General features: G+C 39.0%; 1 protein-coding gene across 1 annotated transcript; it reads right to left on the reverse strand.

Annotated features, from left to right (window-relative positions):
• Positions 1–1,219: 1,219 nt before the first annotated feature.
• On the reverse strand, positions 1,220–25,434 carry CCDC175 (coiled-coil domain containing 175; the record flags this gene model as incomplete). The annotated part of the gene is made up of 18 exons (XM_010172455.2): positions 1,220–1,251; positions 1,328–1,472; positions 2,031–2,074; positions 2,198–2,300; positions 3,583–3,735; positions 5,132–5,211; positions 5,730–5,868; positions 10,291–10,422; positions 10,912–11,047; positions 13,019–13,090; positions 15,482–15,592; positions 15,724–15,860; positions 17,444–17,525; positions 19,733–19,842; positions 21,339–21,461; positions 22,276–22,504; positions 23,368–23,503; positions 25,323–25,434. Coding segments are annotated over 18 exons (2,076 nt in total), but the record flags the coding sequence as incomplete, so codon positions are not given.
• Between the last annotated feature and the right edge of the window lie 702 nt (positions 25,435–26,136).

The following is a 26,136-nucleotide window of genomic DNA, read 5'->3' on the forward strand; positions in this document are numbered from 1 at the left end:
AGATTAGCTGTAGTGAAGAGTACATCTTTTGACAGAGCTAGAGAACTGTGTTAATTTTGAAGGCTGCAGATTGAGGGACTCTGTTACAAACAGAGCTTAGAGGAAGGCAGTGACTCCCACGGAATAACCAAACACTGACCCTCCTGCTGGGCTCCAGTGCTTTGGCCTTCAGCAAAACCTGAGATGTAAAATACAATTTAATAAACTCTTTTCTATGACTTTTCTCTCACAAGCCTAAAGAAAAATGTAATGCCAGCCAAAGAGTTAGGTAGATGCAGCTGGATAAATACACGCAGTTTGGAATGACCAAGCAATGTTTTTGTGCAGGTTCCTTGGGAAGAAACCTGCCCTGCATGTTTCACACAGAAAATAATACCAGCTCTGGCCTTCAGATGAAGCAAGATTCTCTTCTGCTATACATTCATCATCCTTCCCCTCCCTACCTGGCTTCCTTCCAGGGACATTCCCTTCTTCTATAAATTCATCATTCCTCTCCCTGGCTTCCTGTCACATTACCCAGACTCAAAGATTTGAAAGCAGCCTGAATGCTGTAGCCTTTCAGCTTTAATATGATTGAAAAGCACATTCTGTAACAAGACAATGGTCATACAGTGACCAAACCTGTGACTCATTACAAATAAAACCTCTAAGAACCAACAATTAAAGCAGAAATCTATAGGATTAGAGTTAAAAAGAGGACCTGAAGCGAGTGATTTGGCTTGCACACACCTAGGGCTCCTGTGTAATATCACCCCCACCCAAAAAAACCCCCCCTAGCTGTAGAGAATATTGTTCATTTAGATGGAAATGGCAGCAAGAATTTCCCGTGTGTAAAATTCTAGAGAACATAAACATTAATTAACCACATAGTCCTTCAGAGATAACCATGAAACCACAAGCTGGGGGAGTTGGGTCTGCTAGTTTTATTTATCCTTTGTGGAAAAGCAGACATACAGTTCTGGAAAGATTAGTGATGCTCAGACTATTTTACAGCCCACTCACTGTTATTATCACAGCCTTTTAAAAAGTGAAAATTAAAGATTATAATATCCAGGCTGTGTTATAACACATGCCTCGTTCTTCTAATAAAGGTACCATGAAATCTCAAGCTCCAGCAGAGTGACTGGATATGACATGGCTGTACTACTTGTGTTTTATCACAGACTGCTAAGAATTAACATATTCTATGAATTTTTTTTAAAAAGAGTGGAAAATCAGCTTACTGTATCTTACATTGATCATCCATTCTACATTTTTGGAATTTTTTTTTAAAAGAGTGGAAAATAAGTTCTCTTATCAATATCTTACATTGATCATCCATTCTACATTTTTTTGACACACAGAGAATTCAGTTCTTCCAGCTTATTTTGTAGCCTGCTATTAATATCACCAATCTTTTCCTCTCGTTGTTCGATTTTTGTTTTTAGAGCTGTCATTGCATTCAGTATTTCCTGCTCATTCTCCAGAAATTCCTGTAACGACACAGGGTTGAATTTATTTTTCTTAAAAAGAAAAAAACCAAATCCCCACAAAATGCCAAGGACCTTGTTTTATCTTGTTTTCCCACAGCTTGATTGGCCACCACACCTGTAGCTCTGCAGGAAGGTGCAGAATTTTTCATTAACTACTCAGTCCTTACAATTTAAAAAAGTTTGTCTTTCTAACTGGTGAAATATTTTCTTACATGATAGTTTGGTTTAATTCCTGTTCAAAATGAAAGTTGTTTGTCCCCAACTGGAAAAATATTAAAAGGCTGATGACCTGACTGTAGAACAGCAACAGTGTTATTATATATAGGGAGACTGCACAGATTTAAGGATTGAATATAAGACCAGTAAAAGGAATAAAATTGGGAAAAATTATTTTTATAGCCAGGTCTTCTATAGAATACTGGAAAACAGGGGTTTAATACTTTGCCCCTGTATGATTTCAAAGATTGTAGTGCCTTATTAGCAACATGAAATTTTATTTTTTACCTGGTAAGTGAAATATATTTATGCAAAACAGTAGGATAGAAAATTGAAATTCACCTTTTGAATTAAACTCTCTTCTGACCATCCCTTCACAAGAAGATCTGTAATGGAGTCAACAGTTAAAATGTGGTAAAAATAATAATTTTATATATATATATAAGGACTGAAAGATATTCTTTAAAAAAAGTCACTTTTTTGTTTTAAAATCATTAGTAATATATTACCATGAAGCATTGCTAGGTCATTCTGGATTCTGACTGTTGCTGACTTGAGTTTTTCTGCTTCAGAATTAATTGCAAAAATGTCTCCTTTTATCTGTGCATTGCGCTGTGAAAAAAATAATTACAACTGCATCATTATTCAAAATGCTTCTAAATAATATCCAGTTTCACTGTTTCTAAAGAGATCAGAAAGAATAAACTGAGTTTTAGCTTACAGAAATACAAAGATCAGTGTGTTCCTGTGGATGTGCCTTCTCTCAACAACAACATCCATTTCATCTTGTTGAACACATTTTAACTGTTGCCAAAACAAACACAAGCCAGCTATGTCTGTGCTACCAAATAAAATGGATGAGGATGCTGAGAAGAGCCAGGGCAGCACAGGTCACAGGGAAACTCTTCCATACTCACTCCCCCAAAATAGGACAGACTCCTTCATGTTGGATCAGCTCTACCAGTACCCAGGCTGGACTGACCCAGGTTTGGCTGAAATGTGTTAGGTGACCCAGGTCAGTCACTCACTCCCCCAAAATAAGACAGACTCCATGTTGGATCAGCTCTGCCAGTACCCAGGTTGGACTGACCCAGGCTTGGCTGAAATGTGTTAGGTGACCCAGGTCAGGCACAATAAACAGCACTGCCTGGTGGGTTATAGGCATCAGAACAATCACATCTTCTCAGCTCCTCTTAGTGAGCTGAACATAAGGAGAGGGATGTCTGCAGTGTAACCAAGAGTTCTCTTTCTGAGGGAAGCCTTTGTTTCCCTAGGAGTATCCTCAGACAGACCACACGCTGCAGAGCAGCTGGTACCTAGCATCTGCAGCCCTAGCACGCAGGGATCCGGGCAGCTGCCCTTGCAGCAGTAGAGCCCTGAGCTTGCAGGCAGCAAACAGTGCACAGGGTTCAGATCATCGCAGAAATTTAGTCCACATGGCCACACAAATGTGGGTCTGGATGGCAGCCCGCTAACAGCTGGCAATAAAACCACTTTTAGGATCCCTCATGTGTTTTAGGGGAAGGAGGTTCTATTACACTGATAGCCTGGGAGCTGAAAGGCATACAGACTATTTTCAAAAGCATATTCCAAATTGCAGGGCCTATTCTACATCTCACATTCATGTGAGCCCTCTTCATGTGGCAGGAAGCCCTTGTCCTGCAATCCCTGACTGATGCAGCAGGTAGACAATACTGATTATGCCCAAGGGAGATGCCTTGCCCTTGGATATTCCTCTCGAAGTAAACACAGCTCCACATGTTCATTCAAAAGGCCAGGTTTGCCCTGTGCTGTTTATGTTTTGTCATCTTCCATGGCTAGTTCTCTGTGAAATTAAAAATGAACAGAGAACTTCATACTGAGAAGGAACGCTGTCAAGTTTCAATATACTCACTGATCTGAATCTGCAGTTCTCGCTGTTCACAATGTCAAGTTTCCTGTTGATCTCATAGATGTCTCGTTCCAGCAGCTTCATACACTCTGTGTGATTTTTCAGTTGGTCAGTTGCAGTAGCGCGCTTGATCCGCAATTTGTTCTTCAGCTCCAGCTGTTAATAATAAATTCTTCACTGTAAATCCTTTATATAGGCTTTGTGTAATTAAATAAAGTAAAAAGAGTTTTTGTTATATGGCACCTTTCATGTAAAAAAGTCAAAGTACTATCTGAGACAGGTATCTGTGCACTCTTACCAAGGAGGAGGAACCCTTCCAACCCAAACCATTCTATGATTTTATGAAGACACAGAGAGGAGGTGTGGTTGTTCATTGTCCACAAGAAAGGAAGCAGCTGTGACATGAAGTGACCCTCCTGGTGCAGGGTCACCCAATGACAGGAGCATCACTTTTCTGTCACTGGAGGCTCAGGTGTACACAATTGTTTTGTTGTGCTATTCCTGTTCCTATATGGTTGGAGAAATAGGTCTCCCTTCTCTGAACAGGGACAATTTCTGTGTTGATGTGGCTTTTATGGAGCTCATCAGAGAGATTTGCTCATTACCAGACCACTTGGGCATGAATCCTGCAATCTCATCAGCCTCATAACAGAGCCCTTTATGTAGTTTATTGAGCTTGTCTTATGCTTCTTGGTAACTAAAGACACTTTAATTCTTCCTGTTAACAGCAGAAGGTGTGACTGTGTCCTTTTTCCACCTAAAAGTTTTGCTCTGGCAGAGAAACAAAGCAAAACCAACCCGATTGTTGGATGTACAGCCCAGCCTAGCTGAAGCAACCTCTGGCCAGGCAGCCTGATGCCCAGCAGCTCTAAGGAAATGGCCCCAGTGGGACTGGATATGTATGTACCATAAAAACAGCCAGCGCAGGCACAGCAGGTCTGACATGCACTGTGGCTACCACGCTCAGTTTCATCAGCTGCAGCAGCTCTGAGGGTGGCTGATTGATAGGCAGCATTCACTGGGCAAGCTCCATGGGGACACTGGGAGCAGCAGATGCACCATGCCTCAGACATTTGGAACTGCTGCAACTACCCTCAGAGCTGTACAAGATAATCCCTCCTCACACTGGTGCTGATTGAATGCCTGAAGTCAGAAATCAGAAAGAGAGGTAAAGAGGTGAGGATACAGAAAGATTTTTCAATGACGAGTTAGTGAAGTGGCAGAAATACTGCCCTAGCAGCAGCAAGCATCTGAACAGAAGCAGGTTCACAAATGGTCCTGGTTCCCCAGCTTAGTTTTGGCCTGCTCACGTGCCTAAGGAATGCAAAATCAAGCACAAAGGCAGCTTGGTATAAACACTGGGTTACAGGTTGAGCTGAGGTCTGAGACATCCCCTAGATGGGAACACAGCAACAGAGAGAAGGTAAGTCCTCAGCCCCAGCCCATCTTCCCCCAGTCCTGGTCTCCATAGGTGCCTGTTCTTTACTGGGAGGAAACAAAACTGGTGGTGGAAACTTTGCAGAAGTAGTACAGCTAAGTTTTAAGCTGTTACCGTGCCCTCCCTGAGCTTCCCAGTAGTTTTGATTGACTGCTGAATGGCTCTTCTGGCTCTCAGCTCTTCATCTTTCTTTTCTATAAAGCAGAGAAAGGGTTTTCAGACAGTGCAATGACTGAACATTGGACTTAAGCCATTATTAAGAAAACTAGAATCTATCAGTAAGTGATCAGTTTAACTGTTTTGGCATTTTTAAAAAATGCTTTATATTTGTGTTATGGCCATGTCTATAGATTCCAGTTGTTGCAAGGACTCATAGAATGTTGTGAGTTGGAAGGGACCCACAAGGATCATGGAGTCCAACCCCCGTCCCTGCACAGGACAATCCCAAGATTCAGACCATGTGTCTGAGGGCCTTGGCCAAATGCTGCTGGAATCTTGTCAGGCTTGGTGCCATGAGCACCTCCCTGGGGAGCCTGTTCCAGTGCTCCACCACCTTCTGCCTCAAGAACCTTTTCCTCATGGCCAACCTGAGCTCTGTTTATACTTGGTTCATAGTTCACCTGAGCCGTAGGCAGACAAAGGGCTGTGGCATGCCATTTTTGGAAACAGCAAGAGAAAGCCCTGCTATGTAGAGGAGCTACTTCATACTTACTTAAAAATGATTTTTCCAGTTCTTCATATTTTGTACGCTTCTCTTCTTTTTCTCTCTGGGTTTCTTCCAAGGTTAGCCTGCTTGTGTTTAATTCTTGTTCTTTTTTAAGCAGATTTTCAGTTGCAGTTTTGATGTCATTCTTTAATGAAACTAAATATTAATCAAGTTATCTAAGCAGCATTTAATGCATAAATAATTCAACATATCTAGAAGGAAAACCAAAAGAAACCCCAGAGAAAATAATACTGGAAGTGATCCCAAAAGGTCATCCTAGTCCATCTCTGGTGTACAACAGAATCAATTAGACCTAAGTACCCATGACAGATGTTTGATTTGTCCTTAAAAACCCTTGTGGTAGAGATACCAATGTCTCAGACAACTGATTCCAGGGTTTTACTCTTTGTGCTGTCAGTGCTTTCTTCAGGCCCACCTTTTTCTGAAATCTATTCTGTTCCATTGTTTGTCTCAACAAGTGGACAAGGAGAAAAATCTTATCATCTTGTGTTTAAGGTTTAAGTGTTCAAGGCCAGGCTGGATGAGGATTTGAGCAACCTGGTCTAGTGGAAGATGTCCCTGCTGATGGCAGGGGGGTTGGAACTGGATGATCTTTAAGGTCTCTTCCAATCCTAACCATTCCATGATTCTATGATATGATTCTATGATCTTGCTATCAACTTTTATTCATTTGGTAATTACTACCATGTTTTCTCTTAGATTTATCCATTTTAAATAGAAAAGCTGCATATTTCCTCAACCTTTTTTTTTTTTCCCTGCACCTTACTGAACTCCTTCCTCTTTGATCTCAAAATAAATCTACATCCTCCTTTAAATGAGATGATCAATATCAGACACTGTATTCAAGCTGTGTCCTACCAAAACTAGGTAGAATAGAAAACTTACATCATAAGCCTTGCCAGAGTATCTGCCTCTTTATACAGACTGGTTTGACAGTTGCCTCTTTCATTACTACAAATCTTTGCTGACTTATGTTCAACTTGTCAGCCTTAGTCCTATTTATTACTGCTTAAACGCCTTCCTCACGATGGATTTGTAGACAACTGTTTCTGCCTAAATGCAAAAAATATGTTTTGGGTTTTTTTTTTAATTATGGTCTTTTTTCCCCAAAAAATATTTCTCGAACTTGCTAAAAATATTCTGAATTCTAGTTCTGCCCTGCAGAGGGTGCTCCCACTCTTGTCATCTTTGTCATGTGCAGACAGGAGAAGTATTTGCTCTATCCTGTCACCCGAGTCATGAAAAAAATTACAGATTAATTCCAGTCTGAGAGCAGACCTCCCACAAACTAACTAGGATCATTACTCTGTCTTGTCAGTAAATCATGGGTAACTGTTATTTAGGATGATTTTCACGTTGGTGTTGTACCTGGGATTTTTCAGCCTGGAAAAGAGACAACTGAAAAGACAGACACACAATAAAGGTGTGTAAAGTCACACACCTTTGCTGGAGAAGACAACAGTTATTCCTTGTTTCTCATAACACAAAAATTGCAATATTCCAATAAACTTTTGAGACAGCAAGTTTAAAACAAAAGAAAATTCTAGTCCTTATCAAATAAATTATATGTTACAGGTTGTTACAGAGGATAAATGTATATGTGAGCTAAAAGAATCAGTGATAAGAGAATAGAGTACTAAAGATCCAGCACAACATTCCATCAAAAGCTATTAAATGCAGGTATCATCTCCATCCAAAGAAGTTCCTGACACTTCATTTGTCATGGAGATGTTACAGAAGAAGGGTCATTCTAGATTTGACTGTTCTCACATTACTTCTCCATGCAGCACTATTGATCACTGCAGAAGACAGGCTCCTGGTATGACCAACGTTGTGTCTTACCCAGTATGGTTATTTGGGGAACTGAGTTTGATTTGAGCTTCACCAATTCTTGATGTGCACTTGAATCTAATCATTAATAGCACCAAAATTACTTCAGCCCCTTAACTAGCTGAAGGTTAATTTCATAGACAATCTGAAAGCAGCCAAGTTCTCTAGGTACAGTTGCTAACTGGTTCCTTTGTGTCCTTGCCTGGAATGTTTTCTGATGCTGGCATTAGTATACTAGGCATTTGATTCTGCTGACCCACCAGTGAAGCAAAACAAACTTAAATATTTCTTCTTCTTACCATAAATATGGAGTGTTTTCATGTTATCCCACATGTCCTTTCCTATCAGCGTGTCATTCTGTGGCTTGACCTGAATCATGTTGTTGGTTCATGCCCAGCTATAAGCATATTTTTTCAATCATACTAATATTTGTTTAATACAATAGTAACTACACTGCTTCTGGATCTGAGCTGTATGTCGCCCTGTAACAGGGCTGCACTGACTTACCAGCCTGGGAGTCTTTGTGCTCTGTTATATCACCACGGGGAAGCACAACTATTATGTCTTAAAGACTAAGCAGATCATCACCTAAATACCATTGCAAATCTGTACAGTCTAATCTTTCTCTGTCTCATTCCTTAGCTTTAAAAAAATCTGACCTTTGGTTTTAGAGCAAAAAAAAAAAAGTCAATTCTATGTATGTACATCTCTCAGCATAGTGGAATTTCATCTGGGTTAGGGCAAAGAAACACAAGTCAAGAGTAAAATTACTTCTTAGTGGAAAAATACATCTCTTTTGCTGCAAAAGGTGAAAACACAGAAAGGGAGAATAGGAACAATCTAAATAGACTGGGAGACTTGAAGAACAGTATTAAGAGAGAGATGAGATGACACCCAGGAAATAAAGCCACACATGGAAATGAAACTGGGCCCAGGATGTGAAATAACACCAGGACTCTGAACTTGCTTTTTTACAGGACATCAATGTCAAATGCTGCACTACATGTTTGTGTTCCCTCTGAGACTCTGAAGTCACTTAAGTCATATCCACTCCAGTGCTCAGAGACTAGAAATATCAGAGAACCTCAAAGTATAGATGTTTAGATAGGCTCATGAGATGGTTTTTTTTGTTTTGGTTTGGGTTTTGCAGTGGAAGGATGGATAGATAAAAAGATTGAAAAAAAACAGGAAAATATGGAGTGGAACAGAAGAAATGGTTCCCTTGGCAGAAACAACTAAGTGAAGAAGGTGGACAGAAAAGAAAGGTGATCTGAGTCTTATTTCTGTGGATTACTTTGATATCATGCATCACCATGCTGCTCTAGACAGAACAGAATGAACCTGACCTGACATGACTCTTATAAAGGAATTTATTCCCCTTACACAGACCACCTCCATGAGGTAGCATTCAGACAGAATCATTTTGCAGATGAGTATGGTGCAAGAAAATGCTGAAAGCTCCAAAAGCAAAATGAGGAAGAAAAAAAAGCAACTTCAATTGTTTCATCAAAATGGTAGGAAATTAAAGCAAAGCGGAAAATAGTTAAAAAAGGAGAAAATGTTAGAGTGTGTCACTGAATGGAAATAAACAGTTATAACTGCATTTTCAGCCTGGTTCTGTCCAGGCCACAAATGAAAGGGTAAACCTCTGATAACAATTTCATCAGCACTATTTTAGGTAAGGGAAACAGTCTTTTAGAATGGGTCACATTAAAAAAAAATAAAAAGGACAGAGAGTGTCAAGGTATATTTAGCATCTCTTTTGTATATTCTGCAGGGCTCAACTGCCAGAAAGAGCATGAGAATGAATCCAGCACAATTGTTTACTTAGCAGTGACTGTCTCAGCCCTGATTTTTAGGGAAGCTTGCGCAGTTACATGACCATAACTGTCTTGCATGATATGGGATTTCTGTAAATGTACCTTTTCTAAGGTCAGATACACAAACAGGATATTTCCTATGCTCCTGGCACCTGATTTATCTTGTCTCAAACCAGATTGTTGACCAAGAGTAAGACAGTTTCCCTGAGGATAGAGCATATGTCATAGACCAAAGACTGGAGAAGCGCTTGAAATCTTTGAGTTCACATTCAGCATTTCAGTGTCCTACTTTCTTTAGGAAAGAAAGCTCATGAGTGTTTTAAAGAACACGGACACTAAGTAGCCCTGGGTTATATCTTGTGCACCATCAGTCATCAACAATCATTCAGAGGAGAATTTGACCAGTGTCTCAAATCAAGCTGTCATGTTTCTTTGAGCGTTGGCCTGTTTACCCAAAAATGATGAAACAAATTCTACATTTGCAGGTTACACAGATCTAAACTGGACACATCTCAGGACTGAATCTGGTCCTGCACATATTCCTATTTTAAAGTGGGAGGCATCCCTTCTAAGGAACAACTTCACTGCATTCTTTCAACATATATGCCCATATGTACACAAATATATATATGCATATATATATTTATGGGTATTTACTGATTCCAGTGTCTCAATCTGAGAGTCTTAAGTTCTTTTGAGGACTAAAAACAAAAACAAAAAAACACCACAATACCATCAACCTGAAAAGTAGCAAATTTTCTTGAAACAGTTACTGACAGATGGGTCACATTTCAGCAAAGCTCCAATGAGCATAGTTGCAATAAGGTGCAACAAACACTGCCAATTCATCCATCGGAAATCTTCCCAAGGTTAATAAAGAGAACAACAAAACTTACCTCCAGACATTTTATTTTGTTAGTAATATCCTCTTTATAATTCCTGTAATAATTTTCCCTCATGCTCGCTTCTTTACTTAGGGCTTTGACTTGGTTCTTACACTGAAAAATCTTTTTCTCAAGGTCTTCATTCTCAAAATGGAAAGAAAAATGAAGGTCAGTGATTTCTGAAATACATAATGTTTACCTGGACCACTTGGAAATAACACATTGAAGCAAAATGAGAGCAATCTGCACTCAAAACACAACACCTGCTAAGATAAATAATTGCTTTAAAATTGTTATTAATAGGAGTTAAAATCAGATCACAAAATCACAGAGTAGCTGAGGTTGGAAGGGACCTCTGGAGGTCATCTTGTCCAAACTCTCCACTCAAGCAGGGCCACTTAGAGCTAGTTGCTCAGGACCATGTCCAAATGGCTTTTGAATATCTCCAAGAATTGAGATGTTTAGATCTGTAGATACTGAAGATCTTTAGATCATGATATCATGTTTAATAGCTTAGAAAGAATTGCCCCTTGGAGGCTACTTACTTAGGTACCAGTTTACTCAGGTTATATACAGCATGAACATACCATAACACTGGATGTAAGGGGTTATGGTACCTGCTGTTTAACATACCTGCAGAAGTAGTTCAGCATGCCTTTTTTTGCCAGCCTCTAGTTTTTCATTCAGTTTTCTGTTTATTTTCTCCTCCTTTGAGAAAAAGAGTTTTCTCTGCACTGCTAAGTACAGGAGCTTCCACTGAAGCCTTATTCTGGTGACAGATATAAGCAGAAATAAATTGAAATTGGGAGAAAAAACAGAGAAAGGAGACAACATTATATGAGGCACTGCAAGCCTAATTTAAATGATTGAAAGACTCAAACATATCTCCTGTAACTTCAGGATTACAATCAAAGTGATTCCAATAGTAGTCTAGGATCCTGACAAAATCCAGGAGGGATGCATGAAAAAACATTAAAACTTTTAAGATTGCCTCTCTGTACTGGACCTGAAGGAGAAGTCTTAATGTGACTAGTTTCACTTAAGTTTCCCTGTGATGTGCTTAAAATTAGTTAGCAGAGAAGTCTATACCAAATAATGTGGTTAATTTAGCTTTGCAAATTGGAAGGTTGGAAAGGACAATATTTCACGTTGATAAAACACTAGGCTTTGTAAACTGAAAAGAATAAAAGACAACCCTGGTACAAAATGAAAAAGAAACTACTTCTCTATGTGAAAATACAGACTGAAGGTCAGGAAAAAAATGATTCTTAGTCATCAAAAGAGTAAGATTTTAGAATGACATCTTAATGAGAGTAAGGGGAGAAAGCAACAATGGTTTTTTGAATGAAGCATGACTGAAGGCAAAAATATGATGTAATATTCAGGGGAGAATTAGACTGGACTAGATGACCAAGGAATCTCCAGATCTCTTTATGCCTTACATGACAGAATAATCAAATGAGAAGTCAGAGCTGCAGAGCTAGTGTGAAGTAGCTCATCCATGGGTTTATTTTAGAGAGTATCCTAACAACTGTAGAGGGCTAAACGCTTCCCTGAATCCACTTCTTTTTCTTGCTTATAATAAAGAGGAGGTACAAATCCCAGAAGCATCACATACAAGGAGGGATTCATGGAAGAAAAAAACTCCTATCAAGTACATAGGTCTCAATGCTCTGAAAATAAGGTATCTCTATATTGGTGTGCACCTCAAGAACCAGATAAATGAAACTGATTTTAAACAAACAGTGTGACCAGAACTCCAAGAACTTAAATTAAAATCTGGCAGCTGTTGAGAAATTCAAAACCAGCAGGAAAGCTTTATATCACTCTCACTTTAACTCCAGCTACAGTCATTCACTTAGATTTATCCAACTCAAGGCATTTTCTCTGGGTACCTCACACCACTGTGGATAGACATGTGTGCATATATGAAGAGTGATGCAAAGTACTTCATGCAGATATTCTGAATATACATAAAATAACCCTTAGTCTTTTTGTGACCTTTGTGTAACATGCTCTTTACAATTCTCTCCAAAGTTTTCCTCAAAAGACAGATTCAGTAGAAGACACTGTTAAATTAGTGAGTAATATCCAAGTCCAAGGAAGAATGATGAAATGTCCTGAAAATGCAAGGAAATCTCATTTTTACTGACTCTGACAAAGGGTTTATCTATATAACAGCTGGAACTCCAGATCCCACCAGTCTGATGACCTGATTTGAAAAAGTGCTGAGAACACAAAACTCCCATACTTCCTAGCTGGACCTATGGGTGCTTGATACTGCAGGGAACTAGGGCACGCTTTTTGCATTGAATTCAATGGCAAAGTTCTAACTGACCTCAAAGGTGTGGGATCAGCTACCAATGAGCATTAATTTAAATTATTTGAAATAATAAAAAGAACTCAAACAGTTTTACAGTTTATGTAAGTATTCATATCCTGGAAAAATCCCAAATAACTTATAAAATAAAGTAGAATTTTTACTGTCATAATGATCAAAAGCCGTTTGTACACAAAGTTCAGCAGTTTTTACCACTTGGCAGTATAGCAATACTATTCAAAAGAAACCATAGGTATATCTGAGGAGATGCCCTTTTATTTGCCATGATATCACTGAATATTTATATAGTTGAGGCTTTGGGGTTATACCTCTGATATGATAGCAGCAACAAGATACAGCAATTCATTAAGTTGCTGCTTTGTTTTAAAGATAGAATGCACATTTTCTACTTTATCCTACCTCGTCTTATTTTCTGTCTTCAAATCTTGCTCTAGAGATGCCAGCTCTTCTGCATAGAGCTTCTTGATATTTCTGGGGGAAAAAAAACCAAAAAAGGTAATCTTTGAGAAATAATGCTGAAGATTTGCAGAGCACTTAGTTCATGTCAAATTTTTAGTACACTTTTTTCAGAACTTCCTTCCTACCAACCAACGTGCTAAGCACTTACAGTAGTTGGAGAAAGGCAATATGGTACCTGTGGGTCACATCTCAAAAACATATGCATCCTATAGCGTTCAACCATAGCTGTGTGTTGCACATTGTTGTTTCTCAGGTTGAAAACATCAGTTTAAAATTAAGAGGCTTTTGTTAGGAACCAAGGTAAATCCAGGAGTATTTTTTTCAAGTCAGAAACAATTAAAAAATACAAAACACGAGACCAGATGTTTCAAGAAATGAACAATTACTCTAATGTATTAGTAGCAAGAGTATTTTCAGAAGTAGAACTTCTGTCCAGATGGACAAATCAATTTATTTGAATTTCTTAGTATGTGTTTTCTAGTGTATCATATGTCATAAATATTAAAATGTGTTTAGAGTGTGTTTAAAATGTGTTTACATTTATATGTATCCAACACATGCTAGGAGAGTTCAATACAATAAAAAAGGTTGGTAGTGTGAAACCAATGATTCTCACTCCTTCAAGACATAAAGGTGGTGGGAAGCACCCACCCCAAATCCAGTGAGGATTTACAAAGAGGTCGTATGGGGTTTTCTTCCAAAGTTTTTATTATTCCAAATGTAAAGCTAAATGTATCAAGCCAGTACAGTAAGACATGTCAATAGGGACAGAATGTGTCCCAAATAATTCTTAGGTACCCCTGAAAAATCATACTAGTTCCATTCCATACTTTCCAAAACTATGTCTACTGTTGTCAAGTTGGTGGGCTTCTCAGTTAAGTGGGTTTAATCAGTTGAAGATTGCCCTCTTTGAATGAAACCTGACAGACTTAATTTGAAATCAGTCATTTAAATAAAATAAAATAAAATCAGACTTTCTTATAAGGTGAATGGTGAGATCCTGAAGACATTGCTTATTACTTTTAGAGAAAATAAAAATAAACAAGACATCTTGATTTTGATGTCCAGTTTGGTGGCCCTGTTAAAGTGACTGGGAGGTCTGTGTGGTGTACACTGAAATTAAATTATTTTGGGTTTGATGTAGAGGGATGTTATGAAGCCAGAGAAAATTCACAGAAAAAGATAATTATGTAGAAACATAAAATAAAAACCTAGGAAAGTGCAGGGACATGGACTGGGGAAAAGGGATTTTTCAATCAGTTTTTCTACGAGGTCAGAGCTGCGATGCATTTTGCACAGTTCCATGTAGTCTAGTTTAAAAGTCCGAAATTAGGAGTTGATTGACTCTGGGAGAAAGCTCTTACAACTCTTTACTACCATTAGTGTAGATATCCAATTAACATCAAGAAACTATGTGATGATTATTTCACCTCATAATCTTGTTAACTTAGTTTTATACTGCAGACTCCATTGCACTTTGTTACAAGTTCTCCTCCTCTTCAGCAGTGCATGGCTGCTTTCTTTTTAGCAGCAACCACGAAAATGTTGCATAGAACCAGGACAACTGGTGTCACTCAAAACACAGAGCGTGTGCAAATATTTGGCTCTGGTAGGTTTGGGGGATGTAAGACTAAGTGGTTGAACCTTTTTACTTTCTATTACAAAGAATGAAAATCCAGCAGAGAGGAAAAGAAAAGCTCTCCCTTTTGTCAGGATTACTCTTCTTAAATGACAGAAGTTGTTAGTAGTGTACAGTATAAAGCCTTAATCTCTTGATTCTTTAGCAAATAGGTGAACTGGGTCCAATGTTGGATATCTGGGGTCAATACACACATGCCTGCCCTTCCCTACGGCAGCAAAATCCCAAATCTCTTCCACCAGCTACAGGCTAACAGAGAGCTGCAGTTCATTGGCAACGCTCCTCCCAGCCATACCCCACTGCACAGGGCACAGGATGTCTGCTCTGCTTAGACTACACAAGACAAAGACATTTTTCAGAGCACTTCTGTGCACAGGGCAACTTTGTGCTTATTAGATTTATCTGAGTAAAAGGAGATTTTTCTTAGATATCCACACAAATGAGTTGTGGTTTGGTCCAAGACTTGGTACTACAGTGTCTAGCTCACAGTCAAATCAGTTTGAAGTTTTACATCCTGCACTGCTTCAATATTCTTCATTATTTGTATGTTCGTTGCTTGATGATAAGAAACTGCAAATTAAATGAGGGTAACTGGCAGCTAACCTCTTTGTTGTGTGAAGATTCTTACCAGCCTAACAGTATTGTTCATAAACCCATTTAACTTCCCTATTGAATGTTACATTTCAGAATTTCTAAACCAGCTGAACTCCTGAGTAAACAGTACGGAGAACATTTACTGTTGTCAATATTGAAAGATTACATACAGTAGGCTGTCTTCAAGATTTTCAATATTTTTCTCTAGGTTTTTGGTTTTCTTTATAAGATTTGCCAGAACTTCATGCTTTTCATCCACCAAAACAGATAATTTCTGCAATCTATCAGAAGAAAAAAGAAGGAAGTTAGATACTTTGTCAGAAATGATCTATTTATGTAGCAAGAAAAGCCTTATTCATAAAATCACAGACTTCAAAAAAGCTGTATTCCAAAGCTGACAGGTAAAACCTACTTTGCCACCATCTCATCCCTTTCTCCAGCCCAGTGTTGTTCTTCTTCCAGTGCTTGTTCATGCTTTTGGTGCACAGCTTTATTTTCCAGTTGAAGTTTTTTATTCAGGTGCTTAGCATTGCTTAGATCTTCATTAGTCTAGAAATAAGAACCGCAGATGTTAGGTTAAAATTTCTGTTGCTGTTTTACCTTCTAATAACATTAAATACTGCTATAGGACCTTTCAGAAAAAAAAAATATTAGAGGACTTTATAATGAAGCAAGATTCCCAGAAGATATGCAATTAACATATATGGATATCACATCAGGATCATGGTTCTGGATCTTCCATGACCTCATTCAACCAACCGCTCTGAAACAGCCTGAGAGCCGTGCGCTACTCCCAGACACGTGGTAACTGGCTCCATCTGGAGGTAGTGACTTCCACTGTGTGGACTACACAGAGTGATCAAGTGGGAATAGGGAAGGTGTGACAATGAAGGAACACTGGGGTGGTGGGCACACAGTATCAGGGTGGAGGAACTAGGAGTCATGGGTCCTGTCTGAAAGAGGCAAGGGCAGAAAGATGAAGGAGAAAAAGGAAGATGAAGACTTGGGTCTTGGCTTTTGGTGATAGGAATGCAGTAAAAGAGAAGGTGGATTGGCCATGGCATGTGGAGAATGTGGCTCCCATCTAGTGCTGCTTTAATGTCAGTGTGACAGAGTTTTTAATGGACCACCATCTTGTTTGATACGTGCACCTCTGGAGGAGAGGTTGTGAACATAACTAGGAAACGACACCTGATAGGTGTGCGTAGTCTACATAACAACGATAATCTCAGGCAGCTGGTGTTCCTTCACAGGCTCAGCAGATGGAGTGCCACCACTAATTAGCTTTTATCCACATGCAATAAAAATTAATAATAATGTAAAAAACCAAGAATGCTTATGAAAACCACACACTCAGCTTTACAGACCAGGAACCCAACCTCATTCTTGTTGACAAATGTCCCCATAATCCTGCTACACACATCTGTCTGCCCCATTGTCTTATTGCATATATACTCCCTCCCAAATCAACATCCTAACCCCATAACCCTCTGTTCCTTTGCATCCCAGCTCACCAGACCACACCCTCAAGCTCACCCCACCTTAAGCCTTTCCCCATCAGCCCATGGTCTCAGCTGAAGAGCAGAACTTGCCCCTATCTCTAGCACAACCTCCAGAGCCTGAGTAAAAGGGAGAGGCTACATGTCATAGAATCACAGAATGGTTAGGATTGGAAGGGACCTTAAAGATCATCCAGTTCCAACCCCCCTGCCATCAACAGGGACATCTTCCACTAGACCAGGTTGCTCAAAGCCTCATCCAGCCTGGCCTTCAACACTTCCAGGGAGGGGGCATCCACAACTTCCTTGGGCAACCTGTTCCAGTGTCTCACCACCCTCACAGTGAAGAACTTCTTCCTAATATCTAATCTAAACCTCCCCTCTTTCAGCTTAAACACATTTCCCCTTGTTTTGTCATTAACTGCCCTTATAAAAAGTCCTTCTCCAGCTTTCTTGTAGGCCCTGCAAATATTTGTGCCCCTTTTCCTTGCTTGCACCCATCAGAACGCACAGGCAAATCAAAGCACTTAAAGCACCTCACGCTGCATTTTGTGCAGGCCTCTTCTCATTGAGTGTTTCAGCAAGACAAGCCCCAGTAAAAACTCTGAGCCAGAATAAAAATACCTCTCTTACCTTTTCAAGTTCCTTATCAAAATCATCCTTTTCTTTGGCAATTTTTGATTGTAAAAGCAGTAACTCAGAATCAAGCTGAATTCTATTAAACAAAGCCAATGCAGATATGTTTAGGAGCATATGAACAAAAACATTATTTTAAAAACTATTAAAAAATATACATTCTTATTCTCAGGCCCCTTGTGAAGATAAGCTACATGAATGTCTGCATACATCTGAGCTCTATTCCATTCAGATATCCTTATTCATTACTTTCCTCTAATGTATCTGATGAGAATAAAGTCTGCAAAGAAGGTAAGGACGTACAGAACTAGCAAGCTTTCTATTGCAAGATCTTAAAATACAAGCCAAGGAAGGCTTGTGGGGAGAGGCAATATTTTCTAAAGACAAACTGATAGAAATAGTACAGAAGGAGAAAGCAGACAGGCTTTCAGATAGATAAGTCCTGCCAGCAACAGGTCTACAGGTTACAATGAGAAAATCTGAGCACAGATTTATCTTTCTTGCTTCTGATGGACATTGTGTGTTTTTATGTTTTATAGGATATAGTCAGAACACAGGATGCTCCCTTTTTCTATCTTCTATACAAACCAGGAGTCATGCAAGAAGCATAAACCCATCTAAATAAGTGTTTGAAGAATGAAATCTGATACAGAGAAGAGGATATCAACTAGAAAAAATAAAAATTAAAAAAAAAGAGAGAGAAAGCTCCAGCACCCTAGTAGTTTCTTAGTAAACAAATATAGAAGCAGAAATCCACATTGAGCACGCTTTGGGAGTATGTGCCAAACATTGTGAAGGAAAAAATACATTGACCAGATCCTTTCTTTAACTCAACTCCCTAACTCATCTGTTATATCAAATAGTGGAATGAGTTATGAAGGACAAAGTCTCTAAATTAAAGACATTCACAGATAGAAAAATACAGCATAAAAAGAACAACAAACAATGTTTCTATTGCACTCAGGCTATGAAACTGACCATAAACTACAGGTCTGTGGTCATCACCAGGTCATAACTATTTGGACCCTCAAAACATAAGTATAGTCAACTTCCCTAGCACAAATATTCCTACTGAAGTTGATTCTTAGGAAAATAAAGATAAGCAATTTATTACTACCTACATGATCAAGAGTCACAGTCAGATGCTGGCTGCAGCTCATTTCTTACAATAATTACATTGCTTATTAATTGTAACATTCATTTCACTAAGACATAGTGAAATGTCTTTCAGCCTGGAAAAGAGAAGGCTCCGGGGAGATCTTATAGTGGCCTCCCAGTACCTGAAGGGGCTACAGGAAAGCTGGGGAAGCACTTTTCATAAGGGCAGTTAATGACAGAACAAGGGGAAATGGGTTTAAGCTGAAAGAGGGGAGGTTTAGATTAGATATTAGGAAGAAGTTCTTCACTGTGTGGGTGGTCAGACACTGGCTCAGGTTGCCCAGAGAAGCTGTGGCTGCTCCTCCCTGGGAGGTTTCAAGGCCGGGTTGGATGAAGCTTTGAGCAACCTGATCTAGTGGAAGATGTCCCTGCTGATGGCAGGGGGGTTGGAACTGGATGAGCTTTAAGGTCCCTTCCAATCCAAACCATTCTGTGATTCTATGACATTAATAAATTACTTCCGCCATCAAGAAAAATAGCAGAGTTCAGAGCAAAAATTTTACCTAAGTTTCCAAGAACTCTCATTTTCTTCTTTGTAGGGATTCTTAGCTCAGTTTATATAGAATCATAGAATTGTTTTGGTTGGAAAAGACCTTTAAGATCATCGAGTTTAACCAAAAACCCAACACTGTAGAGGGAAATGGGTTTAAAAAAGAAGTCGGAATCACCAGGAAGAGTCTTGAATTATTCCAAGCCCATAGAATGATATTTGGATTATTTTGCTTATTCACATCATTTGCAATGCTTTGCATCTCAGGGAACATATAGAAGAAGAAATCTGTGCCAAAGCAAATGTAAGTATCCCAGCTGATAGGATGATGATAGCACATGCAGGGAGCAATGACTGAGTTTCCTACCGTGCATATTGTTAGAATAACAGTATAACTCTAGTCCAAAGGGCGCTGTTTGTGAATATTTGTTCCCTGATGGCTAATTTAGATTAACTCCAGCTCTCCTCCAAGTCTTTACCACATGCCCACTGAAGTCAATAGAAACATTCTTATTACATGATTCACATACTTTATAGAATTTGGCTGCTTCTTCTTAAATATTGGGGGAAAATTCCCTCAGAAAACACTGATGCAGGTTTAACAAAAAGATCAAATCCAATGGTCTAGTAATTCTTACTTCTTTTCTAAGAGTTTCAGCACTTCTGTCTTCTTAAATTCCAGGGTTTTTTCCAGTTGCTTGCTTTTTTCTTTCAATTTTGCTAAGAGAATTTCCTCATTAGATATATCCTATTAAAAAAAAATATATAACAGACTATTTCAAAACGTATGAAATTTCCAAAAACACAGCTAATTAATCCCTTTACTGCCACTGTGTTTTGGTTTTTTTTTTTAAGATTTCATAACAGCTGCATGAGACTACTATTTTCTAGCCGCTCTGAGATTTCACAGTCAAAATTAATACAGTCTGCTAAGAAAGAATACTGAGGAAGCATTGGTTAAGGCTGTAGTTATTGTATTTAATCACCGAATGAGTGAAAAAAATAATCAATGCAGGTTGGTAATGAAAAGAAACTACTAAAAATTAATTCATGATATCTGTCATTTAAGGGAACCTCACTGTAGAGTTAACTCGGGTACAAATCTGGAATTTTTACAGACATGATACTCATTCATACAGAAAGGACTTTCACTGGGAAGGCAGCAGTGCTTCTAACAGAAGTTGGCGAGTCTAGGGCAGAAAATGATGTTTTACATCTCATTTTGGCTCGACTCATTACACAAGTGTTAGTTTCACAGTATGGTTGCTTTCAGTAGCGCTGAGGTAGCTCAGCAGATGTTAAACTGAATGCACATTGTTTGAGTTAATTCTGCAAGAAATCATAAAAGGAAAGATGAAGACACTGATCTATCCTTATTTTGATAACATCTCCCTGAAAAAAGGGAAAAGTAGTTTTAGAGTGGGCAGGGTTGAACTGGAAGCCAATATGAAACAGGTGACAGACAGAGAAAGCCTCATTGTCTTTTAGCCCTTTTAGCTTTGACTTTCCAGATCCTGAGCCTTCTTAAAATTGCCACATCCACCAGTGTGGAGTGACTTACACTGCTGAATGCATTCCCAGGCAGCTGAGGATAAAATGGTCTCCTTGCTTATTTTAGTTTCTACAACACTTCCAGTACAAACTTGTGGCAGATGAAATGACCAACACCGAGATGTCTTCAGGCATCAGCACTTTATTGAAGCTTTGCACTGCTTATATATCCTTTTTTCCTTCAGCACGCCCCAAGCACGTGGCATTCTTTCACTTTTGATTCATCTCCCCTTATCGCACACGTGCCTAAACAATTGACATGATTGGATAATTCCACCTGTTCACGAGCCATTCTTTTACTTCTGACTGGTTACTGATTGCAGCTCACAATCATCCCTTATCTTGTCTCATACACATTCTTGCTTGTTATTCCACTTTGTTTTATTTTCATTTTATCTTCACTCAAGGTCAGGAATTAATTGCTTAAGGTTGAAGTCGCCTGCAGCTTTGGCTCTTAAAACACCAATACAAACTCTTTCATAATACCCAAGCAGAGTCTTCTTTTCTGAATTTCTTGCTATTTCTTTCCCCTATGTCATAGTCTGCATCCCCTAAATATCTGTTGATTATAATTTCTATTTTTCAGCTAGTCCTACAACTAGCTCCTCCAGAGGCATGTGCTGGGCTGGGATCCAAGTCATCTTCTCACTGACTTTGCACTAATGAACCAAAACAATTTGGTATATAACTTACCGTTGAATTCAGACTTATCAAATGCTGTAGGTCCAAAACTTTTAAATTTGAGTTTTCAAGTTCATGCTTTATCTTGGAATTTTTTGCCTTCTGAGTGTCAAGGGCTTTTTTTATTTCTCTCATCTGCATTAAAAATAATACAATTAATTGAGCAGTGTACTGTGCATTGGTTCAAAATTTATATCAAAACATCTGGAGCCTTCCAAAATAAAATGAGCACAAAATCCACAGTGGAAGAAAATTTTCTGCTAAAGCTGCAGCTATATACCAAATGACCATATTCTATAAAAAAAGAAACAATAATTACTTAATATAACATATAAATTAGGATCTGATCAGTAAAAATTTCATGTGATTTTATTCCAGTCTAGGAGCTTGATTATACAATATTTTCTACCAGAAAGTTTTCTCTTAATATGATCATCTGGTTTTATGTTATTTTTCAGAAAGGATATAAAATATACAGAACTGAAAGCTGTGCAGAATATAAAAACCAGTAAAATCTTATCTCAGAGCTTGCTGAAAATATATAGTACCTCTATTTTAAGCAGTTTGACTGGAGGGCTTGAATTTCTAGTATATGATTATTTGTCCCACAGTCAGTAGGAAGCACCAATACAGATATGACATTCTGAGACGTGCTGTTAGAAAACAAATCCCATATACCACAAAAATTTGATGGGTGCATGTTTGTGTGTGTGTGTATATATATATACACACACATATATATATATACACACACACGTAAGCACATGTATACAGAAGTCAAAACAACATGTGTGCACCCAATGGCAAGAGAGCCACTTTTCTTTTTTGCTGTCAGACATATGTTAGCTCCATATGAGAAAGCAAAATACATCTGGAATAATTTCTAAGGTCATTTTGGGTTTGGCACTAAATAACTGTAAAACTGTGAAGCATGTTTCAAAACCTTTACCTTTTCTTCACATTCTTCTTGCTCTTTCTCAAGTTTACTCATTTTCTGAGCTATTTTTTCTTTCAATTCTTCTAATGCTGCCTTTGCCCTGATTATTTCTCTTTCTGTATCTCTTGTTTTATCACGAATCTCCATTAAGAGAATATTTGTGTTAACTTTTCTTGCCATCCTTTCATTCAGCAAGTCTACTCTTTCTTTATGCTGTGTCCGCAAGTGTTCTTGTTCCTCACTGGAAAAAAAAGAAAAAAATTTAAAAAAATTAAAAAAGAAAATTATTTTTCCTACCATTCATTCAGATCACAGACTTGGTTCAGATGTTAACTGAAATTAATACTTGCCTATCCAACTCAGTAGGCTATAGCACTATACATACCATAAAGCACGACATGCACCAGTACCTGTGATGAAGACCATCTAAGACCTTGCATTCCAACAAAACAGCTTTTGATTGCTTGTATTAAAACTTTGAAAAAGTTTTACTTTTACTGATGCCATTATTTTTCACAAGTTTCATTAAAAATGGAAGAGCTGCTTGCAAGCACTGAAGGAACAAAGAAAGCAGGCTTCCCTTAAGAAAATGCACTGTGATTTATTTTTTAACAGCTCTAGCAGCACGGCAGGAGGTGACAGTGATGTGAAATCTGGCAGGAAGAAAAATTTCTCCCAAGTCTCTGTATCCTCTTTGGGTAATTCTTGAAGAGGAAGATGGATTTCTAGCACAGTTACTGATTCAGAGTTCCTTCCACAGTTCGTTCTTTAACTGAAAACTATGATTTTTTTCTCTAGTAGTTTCTTAACATTAATTGTTGAAAGAGAAAACTCTCCTTGTCAGTGGGAGAAGCAAAGCTGCAGACAGGTTCCCTAAGCAAGCTTACCAGAGCTGCAGAAGGCAGGCAGCAGCAGGCAGGCTCTGCTGCTCAAAAAACAAGATCTTCAAATTCAGGTTGGCTGCTGCAGCACAGAGTTGCCTAGAAACATTTGTGGCTACCTGCAGGAGTGAGGGCCAAGCACTACTCACCACGTTTTGATAACATTTCAGTTCTCCTTAATCATCGTGCCAGTATGGTTTTCCTTGTTCAAATGAATACATACCACAGCGCAGCATTCTGTCTTTCACAAAGCCTTAGCTTCTCCTCCAGTAATTCAATTTCATCAGCAATGCTTCTCAATGCAGACTGCAGCTGCTTTATCTTGGCAGCACTGGATTCACGTGCAGCAGTAACAAGAGCTAAAAAATAAGTACAAAACATGCAGAAGCCTCTTAGCTACAGAAAGGTAAATATGAGATAATATATTAAGGGATTGACCCATAATCTTTAATTCTCTGCTATTGGTACTGTCACCTGATAAGTGATAGCTGTGATTCTAAGACACTAATGTCCCTGAAATCACATATGTTATTTCAGTAGTTTAGCCTTATCACATTTTCCCTGAGTCATCTGCATTTATAAACAAGAAGAAACCTGCTGTGTTCTCATAGAACGATTGCTCTTTTTCATACTGTATGTCTAAGAAATTACCTAGACATATAGTGAACTGATAAAAATTATTCCTTTCCCCCCTAGAAAAAAAATCTTCTGCAGAACTAGCTCTGGTAGCCAGGGACAAGGAGCAGGATCACCTTGTTTGAATTTCAATCCCATTTCTCCCAGAAGAGGCACCTCTGGGAGAAAGTGAAGAGCCTGCAGAAGAGGCACAGTGGTTAAAGCTCCTCCGTGCAGGGGTGTTGTACTACAGCATCTTTTCAGCTTCTGAGATAACAGTCACATTAGTATACATCCACCTCCACAAAAACACTTAAGCAGTGCAGGATGGGAGCAGCTAGTATAAACAACCGACTAACCGCATAGCAACCACCTGCTACAGGCAGAGAGAAGGTGAGGGAGGAAACTTGCTGTAAGTAATGAATCAACATAGAATGTTTCTGGGGTTAAAAAAGAAAAGAAAAAGAAAAGCTCTGGTTGCTGTTTCATAATGAACCTAAAGCTGATCTAACTCCAAGAGGAGTAGTTCTGCTCTCCCTGGCCACCCTGCCATGTTGCCATCTCTCCTGCTGTGCCACCACTAACAATCATGTAGCCTCATGGTCAGCCAGATAAAGAACTCTCCACTCCTCTACTCCTCCCAAAAAGAAGAAATCCTAACATTCATCTAGATCAAATCCCTGACCACTTTGCTTTGTGACTACAGAGCAAATAGAGGGGTTGTAGCAGAATATGGGTTGGTCATCTTAAAAGTGAAGCCATACCTGAGAAGAAAGAGAAATGGAGCTCAAGTTTTAATTTAATCTAGATACCTACGTTTGAGCTAACGTTTTAGCCTCCCTTCATAGTCAGTGGTGAGAAAGACGCACTTCAAGTTCATGGTTCTTCTGACTTGCTTTAAATATCTATTCTAGGGTGAGATGAAACATGCCTAGAAGTGCCTCTTTCTCTTTACTATCTGAAAGAGAGAGCTGACAAGCATTTGGACAGATGAAACCCACTCAAAAGTAAGGTCACATCACATAAGCATTATTAACCCTACTTCACAAAGAGGGACCTTGCAGCACAGAGCACTCAAGTGCTCCATCTCAAGTATCAGAGAAAGACTGTGGCGTGGGTGGGACCAGAACTAAATATTGCAGTTCTCCAGTCTTTCCTCTAGTGCTTGCGCATGGTCTTCAGTGAAGACATCTCTCGTTTACACTCTTATGTGAGAGAATAATCCTTGACAGTATCATACATTAGCAAACACCTAAACACAGGTTGCCCACAGAGGTGGTAGAAGCCCCATTCCTGGAAACACTCAAGGTCAGGTTGGACGGGGCTCTGAGCAACCTGATCTGGTTGAAGACGTCCCTGCTTGTTGCAGGGGGGTTGGACTAGATGGTCTTGAAAGGTCCCTTCCAACCCAAACCATTCTCTGATTTCTCCATTAGTAGCAAGTTATTATTGACTGGTTTACCTTTAGCAGTGAGATTTAATCTATAGAATGCTTCAAATTGTTTAAACATATAGAAAATTCAATTCTCTTGTTATTTTCAGAGCTGACAAAATCAGTACTACCTCTCATCTCTGCCATAATCTCCCTTGGAAATTTCCGTATTCTGAAGCGAAGATTGCTGTTTTTTATAGTCTCCTCTTCTAGGCATTCAAGGGTACACCTTCGAATTTCTTCCTGACAATTAAAAATGCCACAAGTGAGAACCAAGTAATAAAACAACAGATGAAAAAGAATTTCTTCCTTACAAAACTTGTCATTTTGTATTTTTTTTTAGTTAGTTGATACCAGATCTTTTCCATACCTAGATATATCATTCCTCTTGCTCATACTTGCTCTCTTTCCTCCTTTCTTTCACTCTTCAAAATAACAAATAACTTGTTTTACAAGTAGCTGACCAAACCTATGCAGCTCCAGGAACTGTTGGCTTCTGACTTTGCGACCTTCAGGAAGCTGTTGCCCACATCTCTGCTACAAAAGCTGTGCTGGCAGGGAAGGTCTTAGCTGTCAGCTTCTGCCATTCTGCATGAAAGGTGCTACTGAAGCAACAGAAAAGCATCATTTCCCTGTGGCCTGAAACAGTGCTGAAGAAGGGACACCCTTGCTGGCCTTGAGACACACTAGAAAGTCATCTTCTGGTTCCTGGCTAATGGTATGGGAAGGGTCATTTGGAAAGTGATGGTGGAGTAAGTGAAAACTGAACTGGTTGTTGGAGGAGCCCTCAAACAACTGACTCTCCCAATTTGTAAGACTGAGGATTGTAGATGGGTTGATGAAGTCCCAGATGCCAGGGAAAAGAAATCAGTGCTTAAGCAGATGTTGACCTTGGCATCACTGGTGCATAAAACCAATCCTATCTTTCTCCTTCAATTTTGTGAG

Source organism: Antrostomus carolinensis, unplaced genomic scaffold, assembly GCF_000700745.2.
Source record: "Antrostomus carolinensis isolate BGI_N321 unplaced genomic scaffold, ASM70074v2 scaffold1217, whole genome shotgun sequence".
NCBI classification, from domain to species: Eukaryota; Metazoa; Chordata; class Aves; order Caprimulgiformes; family Caprimulgidae; genus Antrostomus; species Antrostomus carolinensis.